The following is a 12,086-nucleotide window of genomic DNA, read 5'->3' as shown; positions in this document are numbered from 1 at the left end:
AGATCAACATGACTCGGCCCAACTCTAGAGACACGGATCTACTACTCATGCTACGAGCTTCTTTTCTACTATAGGAGCTACACTGGCCTTGAATGTTTGTGGAGCTTGTTGAGTAAGTGCTTTGATTTGTCCTACATATCCTATCATGCCCCCCCAACCTTGGACACTTCTTGATAAGGCACAATATCATACATTGTCCAATGATGGTTCCTACCGCTCAGTATAGATAGGAATATTCATACACTTAATATCTGCTAATACATACAATTTTATCTAGTCAAATCACTATACACCACTTCCCTTAGATGGTTTCAGACTCTATATATGCTAAGCAACAATAAACACTACGCTTCACCAAAATAAATTAGGTCCCCCTCTCATATGATACTTTTAAATAATTGCCCATAAAATGATATCCCTTCTTACAGCTGACAATAGCAAAAAATATGAGTTACTACATTGCTTTGCAAACACAAGAATAGTTATTGCACAATTCAAAGATTCCAAACATTACAAGACAGCTGTCACATTCTCCTCTGCTTGCTGACTAAAACTAAAAATCTGCAATTCAAACAGCTAGCCATCAATGAGAAATCAACGCACATCTCTCCCATTGATATGCATGTCTCCCCTTTGCATCCAAAATGCCCAATAAGATTATGGAATTATTGTCACCCAGGCATTGTAAACACTGCCCATACTTTCTAGATGAAATTGAAAGAACTCACAAATATTGTAGAAATACTATTTTTTATTAATTGCAACACAAATTGTTTCATCACCAACTGAAAGAATCTATTTCTCCCTTTTCTCTCTCAACCCATGAATACTCAGCTCAAAATTGCACCTCCATAGTGGACTTTTTTTTTTATTTAAGACGTTACACAACAATTGCTATAAAGGAGCTGCCCACACTTATTTAATGAAAATACCTAAAGCCACCGTGCTGAAATTAGATGGATAAATTAAAGAGTTGATTTCAAGTAATCCCCAAACATTCAAAATCACTATGTCCAGCTTAAAGACGTGCCACATTTGCAAAGATACTGAAATGGTCATTCTTTAATGTCCTAACAAAGCTTCAGTTGTTATATTATCCAGCAAGGAAGAATCATGTACCAAACATTATTGTCCAGTCATCTCCTGGCAACAATCTTAATACAATACCAATATTAAAATAAAAACATTAGTATGAATCACCTATCCATTTGCCTATGCCATGGTTAAATAAATTCTCTCAACTTATAGAATTAAGTTTGCCGCTGAAGTAGACAAGCAACCAGCACAAGAAGACGCGACCAAGTAACTTAACCAGGCAACTAAGTAGCTCAACCAGACAACTAAGTAGCTTAGCCTAGTAACCAAGCAGCTCTACCAGACAACCAAGTAGCTAAACTAAACAACCAAGCAACTGATTAGTTGATGAAGATTTCATTAATAATCTACACCTTGATAAGCATTTCATTCCAATTCTCTTTTAGATTGAGTAATCCTCCAAAATTCATATGACCTTGATCATCAACCTTTGACATCAATGACAAAATATTCGACAACATGCCCCTTTGTCATTGATGGAAACTCCATGTGAAACCAAACTGAAACTAAAAACTAATCCGAAATAAAATTCCTCCCCTTAACTTACTCTGAAATAAAGCTGCTCCTCTTGACTTATTTCTCCCCCTTTTAAATCATTGATTGAAACCAACCTACAAAATTGAAATGGAGCTAAAATAATAAGACAATGAGAACTCCCCTCGAGTCCAACTAGCAATCCAAGGATGGAGTGAAATCACTCTCAACTTCTCACTTTTGATATCATCAAGAATGTATGGACTGTTAGCAGCCCTATTTACATCAACAGACTGCTACCATCTTTTCTAATTTCACAACAATCTATATTGAAAACTAAATTGTGTACTTGGTCACACAATTGACTCACACTTGATAGATTTTGTTTCAGACCTTCTACATATACAACATCTCAATTGTAGTCTCACTGTCATCTAAAATAAGTGTACCTTTATCTTTGATTTTTGTGGATGTCTCACTACTAAATCTTACCTTACATGTGCCTTTGAGGGTGATAAACTTACTTGTCTCTAGTCATATGCCTAGAACAACCACTGTTACCATTTTTCTTTTCTTTTTCTTGCCATAAAGGGTTGTTTGCATGAACGAAAATTCTTTCTCCTACTTCCATACCTTAGCAACCTCCTTTGCTCTGTCTTCCTTCTCAACCTACTTGTTTGGCCTAGAGAAATCTTCTATTCCACTTTTACAAACTTTTGCAATGTGACCTGACAAACTTTTGAATAGTTGCCAATTTTATTTGGCAAAGTAGAATTATGTGCCAAACATGATTGTCCAGTCATCTCCAGACAATGATTTAAATAGCAGAGCAAATTTAAAATAAAAAGATTAGTGAAAATCACCAATCCATTTGCCCGACCTATAAAATTAAGTTTACCAGTGACGTTGACAAGCAACCAGCCTAAGAAGACAACAAACCAGGTGAAGTAGTTGTACAAGCACGAAACCAAGTAGCTCAAGAAGACAACCAAGCAGCTCAACCAAGGAACCAAGTAGCTGATGAAGATCTGATGAATACTCAGCAGCTTGTTAAGCATTTCATTCCAATTCTGTAGTACTTTGAGTAATCCTCCAAAATTCATATGACCTTGATCAGATATTCAACACATTGACTATAAAATATATTGTATGATTCAAATTTCATACTTTTATGACTATCAATACAAAAACATAATTTTCAACTTGAAAGTGTAAAGCTATTGATTAGGATTCGAAGGAGGGATGGCACTAGCAAAATGGGAAGGGGTTACATTTTTGAGCAGCCACCTTCACCTGGATCAATTGCTTGTAAAGGTAATTCACACTGAACATCAAATTAGGCAGCAAATGATTCTTCCATTTTTTGTGATACTGTCATTATGAGAAGGATAAAATTTGTTTGGGTGTGTATTCTTGCAACTTAGTTCATAGTTTTAAGACAATACCATCAACAGAAATGAGAATTTCAACTTTATGCACCCATCCACAATTTTATAGCATAGAGCACAATTTCCTCAATCAAAGGTGACGAGAATTATCCATTTTAAATGAAAATTACGACCTTTACTTTGTATAACTCATCATCGTGATATATTCCATTTTGTTGTGTTTTCCAACCTCATTCAAGCTTATGTTTGGGTTGTAGAACAATGTTACACTGATTTAACTTGTATGATTTTATTTTAATTATTGCTGAGTTGCATCTATTTACATTTTTTTAGAATCCAATCCAGATAAACCAGAAATTTAAACCACCATTAAATCTAGCAACATTGTTTGCCTGCATCAAGAACTAATCACTAATACCGCATCAGTTAGATGTTGATTATTGTTTAAAATATTTAAATTGTGTCATTATCTTGCCTGTGGTAAATTGTATTTGTATATGCAGGAAACACAGGATGCTTGTAAGGGAAATTACCGGTATTCTGCAAGTGAAAGTTGTTCTACAAAATTAAATGAGATTGATGAGGTCACAACCCTTTCTGGACTTATTTTTCCTTTAGTAAGGCATTCTATTTTAATATTTATTAAGCAGCTAAGTATTTTACTATAGCTCTATTTTCTCGTCAAACGTGCAGCTTGTTTATAGGCTCAATGAATATGACATTCTTGAGCCATGCTACCATGCGACAGAAGTACAAGACATGGTTGTTAGCCAACACAACTTGCCTGAGAGCTACAAGCATCTGGGTGAGACTGGAAAGCCTCATCCAGTAAGGAGGAGGATCTTTGGTCGTGCTTGGCCTCTCAAAGCACCAGTTGCAGATGGAATTGTTCCAACATGGCCACAGCTCTCTGAAAGTGTCCCTTGCATTGTAAATATTATTCGTGATATACTTCCAAGAAAATAGATTCTTTTACAGCCGTTGAATGGAGATTGATTCACTTACAGCTTTCTAAAAATAGCAAACTTTTTGTTTTGAAACCAAAATATATTTCTATTACATGCATAGATGCCACTAATAGATAGCACGAAATCATTGAAGAACTCATTGTCTCATGACGAACACAGAACTTCACCTGAAGAAGATTCATTCCTGGTTAGGTTGTGTGCATTATCATAAGTCTTGTGGCAGCTGTCCAATATGCAGAAGATTTGTTCTTCATTCTGGATTCATTGGGATTGTGTAAAGAAATACTATTTGAATTTCCTTAAAAAATTATCATGTTATGAGATTTTTCAGCAGGTTCGTGGATTGGTATAACTTACGGCTCAAATTAAAATTTTACTAAATTACTAATTTCAGGGCCTAAAAAAAAGAATATTTAACCATTTTATACAAGAAATAAAATCTGTTTAAATTGAAATGAAATATATACAGAAATGACCATGGCAGCTATCTAATTTTGATCAAATTATTATTAAGGCATTTCAGTATATTGATGCTGGGCGTTATGTTTCTAACAATTTTGCCATTTAGTAATCATAGATTTCTGGAGTTGGGTAATTTTTTACTATGTTCGTTTGATTCTGCTTTGTGAAACCAGGATGACCGGGTTGCGAAAGTTTGGTTGAATGATGAATCAGTGAGGAATGCTATACATGCTGAGAAGGTATGCTTTCTTTATGTCCAAATGGTTCATAGTTATGAAACAATTTCCAATTTGGGTCCCACTAGGCATCAACATGTATGTATTTTAAGGCCAGAAATTCTAATCTGTGTCCATATTTATTGATCATCGACCCACTTTCAGTTACTATTTAGATGACCCTCCTTGCCTGCCCTCAGAGGAGATCCTTAATAGGACTAGCAGGGATGACAAAACATTATTGTTATTTGGGCATCTCATCTGCATTTCTTTAGCATCAAGTTTAGTTTTTTAGTGTACATTTCTTATGGATTTATATGCCATTATCATTCAACCTAACTATTTCCAAGAATATTGGTTACATGAACTTAGGGGTTCCTCTTGGCCAGCTGATGGTTCTTTACCTATTCCATCAAAAGATGCTTCTTGTTCTCAAAAATTGTACATGAAGTCTCAAATTCATCCCTCTTTCCTATACAGTTCCATGTAAAAGACTAAAAAAAGAAGTGCACTTCCTAGGCAGATTTATTTTTTATGATATCAAGGCATAAAAACCTTTTGTTTTCCTTCTATAATTGTTCATCTTCCTATTTTTCTTACTTTTTACATTCCTACTCTTGGATTTACGAATATTTAGAAGAAAGAAATAAAAACCAAAATGAACGCTTAGCTCCCTTTTGTGACTTTTCCTCCTCGTTTTGAGACTTTTCAATTTCTTTAATCTTCTTGCAATCTTTAGTTCTTGTAGAATTTGCAAAAGGTGAATCCTTGTGTTGAACAGGTAGAGGCATAGTTGGCAGACTTGGCAAGTACTCACCAGAGTTTTTGTCTTTAACTTGGCAAAAAACTTGCAGGGACAGTTGCCAAATTTTGGCAGAGTTTTTTCAAAAAACTCAATGATTCTCAGGCTTTATAAAACTCAGTGATTCCTTGCCCAAACGAAAGTTACAAAACCACATCTTGTTTTTCAAAACATCTAATAAACAAAAATATTCCAAATACCTGTTTTCTCCCTTAAGTGACAAAATTGTGAATTGTGAAAATGGTGTGCAACATGATAAAGTACCATCACAGGGTGGAAGCTTAATAACCATGTTCCATGGGGAGGCATCCCCTAGAATTTTTGACCTACTCCTATCCCCGGTATGGTACAAGGTCGTGGGGACATCATTTTCCTGCTCCCATCTCATGCCTATTTTTATGAGATTTAGAATTGGTCCCCGAAATAACTATGCAAGTGGTTGGGGACTTCAGAGATGACAGAAGTTTCTGGACGGCTAGGGAACTCCTAGTCATTCCAGGGACTTTTGGCTATCCCTTATAGCCCAAGCTGTTTTTGGATGGTCAGTGCTAAAATATAACACATGCTAGGCCACAGGGACACCCAAACCACATTTAGCAATACCAAAACTTATTATAAGTGTAAAATATTTAAATAACCGAAAAGAAGAAAATAAAATTCATTTTCACATTCGCAAAGGAGAAGAGCAGCAAGAGGATCAACTTGTCAAGGAGTGAACAAGAATTGAAAGAGGAGGTTAGGGCATCAAATATACTTGATTTAGACTCTTAGACCTACCATCTACTGATCATGGACTTCTATGTTTACTGTTTAGTAGTTTACTTATAGTTTTCAGTAGTTACATTTTAATATTTTATGTCATTTCATGCCTGAAACATGGAACCTTTGGGAATTTTTCTATATGTATGCCATCTATTGACAATGAAAGCATTTGAACTTTGTTGATTTGCTTATCAATTCACATGTGAAATCTCAATTCATGTCCAATGCTATTTACTAAGCTTCCAAAATGTCTATGATGAATGCTTTATCCATGTCATGATATGCATATTTGAAATTTCTCTATAAATATTTTAAAAACCCCATTTTTAATAGTCATCCCCTAAATACTGGCCCTGAAGAGTACCCGTACCGGAAACATATCTCATCAAGACCTCCCAAATGGCTGGGCAACCACTCTGACCATGACCCTTATCTTGTTGGAATTGCTTTAGTTGAGTAGGTGTACTCATGACTATCAAGTTTCTTTTGTTTGTGGGCTCTTCTATTGAGTTTTTTGGGTATTATTCATTTTCATTTTATGCGATCTATTGTATCTATTTTTGAAAATAATTTTTTAGAGAGGGTGCACTTCTTCATAAAATGTGCTTTACAATTCTGTTAATTTGATATGATTATTACACCTTTGAATCTTTGATTTCCTGAAATTTCCCTTTCAATCTTTGGATTCATTTATTGTAAAGAGAGCATCAATTTGCTATTGGTACTATACACTTCAATGTTAGTTCCTTGTGAGCATAGATGCTTCTTAAAGCGTCAACCAAATTGACTGGATCCTATTGGATGTAAAGTATTGTGTACGGGGAAGCTGATTGGTTGAAAGCATCTTTAGCTTTATACACATGGCTGAGAATACTTCCATGTTAAAAAGATAGCCTGTTTCTATTTCACTCGTTTATGCAAGGACTCTTTTTTAGTGTTGGTCTTGAATGCTAGCTTACTCATTTAGTGGCATGTGATATTTAAGCTTTGCACTCATGTGTTCCATGAAATGTCATTACATAATTTAATAACAAACCCAACTCTCATGTTCCTATAATGTTGTCTTTCATGATCGTGACTATTTTCATTCTAATGTCATATCAAGTGACTTTGCATGGTACATGATGAACTTAGGTGCCCGTGAGAATTTTAAACGGGGCTCATACAATTTTGGCCTTGCATGACCATACTATGCACCAACTATTGTGTAGAAATGAAACATAGGGCGTGCATCCCTTGAGCCCCACATTTATGAGATGGAGATGTCTCCAGGATGCGGGGATTACACATCCCGCTGCCATCAAGGATGGGGATGGGGTGTCCCACTGCCATCCCACCACTGCAACTAGGACTTCTAGAGATGTTGGAGATAGGTAAGCATCTCAAGGATGCCCAGGCATTTCTCAAGCATCTCAGGAATGGCCTAGGCATCTCTTTGGCATTCTAGGGACATTTGGAGGTCTTCCATCCCCAAACATCTCAAAAGTTTTTTTTTTTTTTTAAGTTTTCCTTCTTTTTGTTTTTTGGGGTTTGGGGATTAGTATTGGCCCTCCCTTCGCTACATTTTGACACTTCGTATATATTCTGATATCATGCTACTCATTGTAATCATCTTATGATATTTTCAATATTGTAGAAATCTTCAATTCAACAAATTTATATAGTTTTTTTTGACAAATTTATATATTTTTTAAGCATTTAAAATTAAAATTAAAATCTTAAATCTTAGCACTTAATATAATTTTGTTATTTTACTAATTTTCCAAAGTACCATTTGAAATGTACTTCTAATACATATTTTCGTATCTGTTTTTTTAAGCACTATAAGTGTATCAACACTCCCTACAACCTCCATCCCAAAACTCAGTGGAACACTGCTGTAAGTAGATAAAAATTAAAACGGTAATATGAATGTGCATAGACCCCACTGTTATGCTGCTATCATCCTGATTATTAAGTTTTATGATGACAAAGTTTAGTGTCCCAGAGCCTTTTAACAGAAGGATTGTGTATGTAAATATGGCTGTATACTCCAACAGGCAGAGCTGCTTCCATGACCATAGTCTGTAGTATGAGTCAGCCACTGTATATCATGTAAAGCAACAAAGCAAGTGTGCCATTAGGCAAGCACAGATGAACTTTTCAGTGACTCAAAGCTATTGTCAATTTGTTATTAGTAACTCTCAAATTATACACAGGCATCCATTATATATGACTTTCTTGTGCTCCTTTGGATCATATGTCACTCTTATTTCTCGTGCACATGAGCACACTTGTAATATGCACTGACTTAATTATGTCACATCTATCGCAACATCCAAATACTATATATTTATATTATGGATCTTTCCTGACACAGACGAAATATTTTTTATTTTCACAGATTTGAAGAAAATAAATATTTGGTTTCTTTTAACTGGCCATGTTTTGATTGAGTGTTTTAGGAAGTAGCTTTCGTGAAGTTACATTTCCTCTTTTCAATCTATCTCCAGTGTTCTTCGATGTATTGCAAGGAATTGTAGGAAGCTACTAGAAGCTCACTAGTTTCTATTTATAATAACTTAAAGAAATTACAGTTTGAGCTTACTAAAATTGGCTTCAACTGCATTGCCCTTTTACCCATATTTCAGGCTATGCATATTCAAAAACAGTTTTTGTATGATAAATTGTTGAAGCTGCTTGTGATTAAAATTTGAAGTTCATGTACTAACAGAATGTAAAGAAGGATTGCTCATTGACTTTCTAACAAGAAAAATGTATGCAAGGTTTGGTCTATGTGATCTAAGAATCTTTGTTAAATTATCTTTTACTATGATTATCTTGCAGTGTCATGCTTGGAGCTACTCAAGAAATTGTTTTTGCATCTAATATATGGACATTCCTTTTACAGAAGGCAACATGTGGAGAATGGGATCTGTGCACAGGTCGCATTAATTACAACCATGATGCTGGAAGTATGATCAAATACCATGGAAATCTTACAAGCAAAGGATACCGTGCATTGATTTACAGGTTAATTGTTACCCAGCCTTTAATTAGCCATTGTTCATTGTTCAGCTGTTAGTTCAACTTTTGACATTGTTCATAATTTGTTTTATCCTTAGCTGTGGTATAGCTCAAATTTTTTGTCAAGGATCTCAAATATTTTGGGTTTTTTTGAAGTTGTCCATTCTAAATTTCTAAACTATATTGAAAGCTAAACCTATAACAAGCTTCTGATGTATTTCATGCTTTAGCTCTTCTTCGCATGGCCTGTTCTAAACAGTATTCCAACCTCCATTTTCTTATCAGTAAACTTTGTTTGGGGGGAATTTTCTAAATGTTTTTTGTATTCAGATTTTCTTGACATCGTTATTAAATTAATCACCATCGTATTATCTGTAGGACTCAACCTTATATTCTTGAAATCAATAAATCCTAGATAAAATTGGAGAAATGTATGAGTTCCCCTCCTAAGGTTACTGATTAATCTTATCTTGCAAAATTTCAGTGGCTGAAACTTGCAAGTTGTGTTTCATGGCTGCCCATTTTGTCCATCTTATTGTGAATAGTAGTTTCAAAAAACTAGAGAGTTGAATCCTGATAGCAATATCACAATTTTGACTTGCTGTGGAAAATATCTCCTACTTCTCACTTTCAACTTTCTTTGATTTCAATTACTTAAGGTTGCTTGGGATTTATGTCAAATACTGTTTAATTAATCTAGTTTGTCTGCAATTTTGTTTTCTGTGATGACTACAAAAAAAAATGCCACTCTTACTCTAAATTTTTTGCATCTATGAATGAGTAGAAATATTTTTTGAGTTGACTAAATAAACTTCCAGGTAGAAGGAAGCAAATGGTCTTATAATGACTCCTTTTAATATGTTTATTAGTTTCAATACCAAAATTTTCCATGAAATTGCAATATTTGCAATTAATTGTGATTATGGTAATATCTCAATTATTTTCCGATTTAATCATAAGCTGCTATAATTGCTAAAACATTTCCCAATTTTTGGGTTATCTGCCTACTAAGGGAGGGGTCCCATCAGGGGGGCTTGGGCTCTATTTTTTAGGGAAGGGATGTCCCATGAGAAATTTTTTGGGTGGCTAGAGATTATCTAGAATCTTTTCCTCCAAAATAGGAGCCCCTATTTTTTAGCCCTCTTAAATTGAGGGGGTGGAAATAACCCCACCAACTTAGGGAAAAATTATGCCACATGGCAAGTTGTGCTTATTCTTTCCCACTAAAAACAAAGTTTTTACTTTTTAAAATTTTCTCAACTTCCACAAATTTAGTAGCTGAAATTTTTAAACCACAATACATGGGACCACTCACCTTTAAACATTCCTAAAAACTCTCAGCGACCACCTGCTCTATTTTGAAGGAAGTCCCCCTCCATGGGACCCCAGCCTAATTGCCCTAGCAATTTTCTCAGCATAGGGTCCACTGTTCATAAAAACTCCATAACTGAAGTTTTGAAGGGCTATTCAAACGTGGGGGGTTTTTCTAACTTATTTGTTTCCATATTTGTACAAATAATGGCAGTGGTGATCATGATATGTGTGTGCCTTTCACTGGATCTGAGGCTTGGACAAGGTCATTGGGATATGCAATAATAGATAAATGGCGTCCCTGGATTGTGAATGGACAAGTTGCTGGGTATGTAATTTCGCTTTGCTTTTCCTTCTGCCCGCAATTATATAAAATTTGTCTAATTTGACTGAAAATGTACTTTTTGCAATTGTTGAAATGTGCACAGCTATACTCAAGGATACGCCCATAACTTGACCTTTGCAACCATAAAGGTGGGTTATCACTGTTTTTTCTTTGGTAGATAGACTATATGTTTCATATGGTGTCAGATGATGAAGAAAAATATGGCAATTCGATGATCGGAGCTGATGTCAAATAGGAGGCTAAGTTTTAGTTTCTTTTACTCACTAGATTTGTTACAAATTTTATCTTTTCAGGGTTCTGGACACACAGTTCCAGAATACAAACCTGCAGAAGCATTGGCATTCTACACACGGTGGCTGGCTGGACAACCTCTGTAAAGTACCATTATTGAAGATTCGCTAACTACCATTATTGCTTCGTTTATGTGTGCATCCATCCTGCAAGTCATTCTTGTCTTGTATTTATAATTTCTCATTCTGCTAATTATTTGAAGGTAAAGAGCACGTCTGCATTGCTATTTCTGGCAGATTGTTTGCTTAATCCTGATAAAAATAAATTTATTACGGAACGGAACTTGTGTCAAGGTGCACCTTTGGCGCACTAAATCTGACCAAGAATCACAATTTGATTTTGGCTACCACAGTGGGAAATGCTTGCTCAATTTGAAGATGAAAACCACAAAAATTCACAATCTGGTAGCAGTGTGCAAGAAGATTAAATTGGAGGACAGCTGGTATTGATAAATTATCACTTGCCAAGGCGGTCAAGAATTTCCGTGATTTTTAAGATTCATTGTTGTGATGTGTATATTAGCAGAAGTTTATTGAGAATATCACGAATCACGAACTAGTTACGTCTAGTTCTGCTCTTATTAGTTTTTAACGAAGTATTTATACTGGTGGAATATAAAACTAGAACATGTATAAAGCATTTTTTATTTTTCTTAAAAATTAAAAACGATCTGAATTAGATGATTAATTGTATTGATATCCTCCGAGGCCCCTTTTGTCGAAGTCTAAATGATTGCTTCAACATGTCTTCAGGGATCATAAAATGATAATAAAATAGTTAAATTATGTCCTAGTGCATAGAGAGTTGAGTTTAGTAGAGAATTGGAGATTTGAGCAAGTTGTACTATGTGATGATTTGTGTTCTTAAAAGCCTCTAGAAGTAAACTTGTGGCAGATTGTCTATCTCTTATAAAATTTCTTCACTTGTAATGCCCCACCCGATCTGCATTTCTGTGGCACATGATTT

General features: G+C 35.1%; 1 protein-coding gene across 10 annotated transcripts in view; it reads left to right on the top strand.

Annotated features, from left to right (window-relative positions):
• The window catches only part of LOC149580252 (serine carboxypeptidase 1-like), a 44,830-nt gene extending 33,023 nt beyond the window's left edge, over positions 1 to 11,807 (top strand). For 5 of the 10 annotated variants that reach the window (XM_089790078.1, XM_089790080.1, XM_089790083.1 and 2 more), the window contains exons 9-15: positions 3,461 to 3,541; positions 3,651 to 3,887; positions 4,561 to 4,626; positions 9,057 to 9,178; positions 10,698 to 10,811; positions 10,912 to 10,957; positions 11,123 to 11,807. In XM_089790078.1, coding sequence (XP_089646204.1) covers positions 3,461 to 3,541; positions 3,651 to 3,887; positions 4,561 to 4,626; positions 9,057 to 9,178; positions 10,698 to 10,811; positions 10,912 to 10,957; positions 11,123 to 11,206 — 750 coding nt within the window. In that variant the 3' untranslated portion in view covers positions 11,207 to 11,807. The remainder of the gene's footprint in view (positions 1 to 3,460; positions 3,542 to 3,650; positions 3,888 to 4,560; positions 4,627 to 9,056; positions 9,179 to 10,697; positions 10,812 to 10,911; positions 10,958 to 11,122) is intronic. The other 5 variants (XR_016353455.1, XR_016353456.1, XR_016353454.1 and 2 more) reach the window with 2 other exon arrangements.
• The last annotated feature ends 279 nt before the right edge of the window (positions 11,808 to 12,086 follow it).

The sequence above is a fragment of the Cupressus sempervirens genome, chromosome 1 (assembly GCF_028749045.1).
Source record: "Cupressus sempervirens isolate cs-2001-9-10 chromosome 1, ASM2874904v1, whole genome shotgun sequence".
Classification (NCBI taxonomy): domain Eukaryota; kingdom Viridiplantae; phylum Streptophyta; class Pinopsida; order Cupressales; family Cupressaceae; genus Cupressus; species Cupressus sempervirens.
This window is presented reverse-complemented; position numbering and strand designations above follow the sequence as displayed.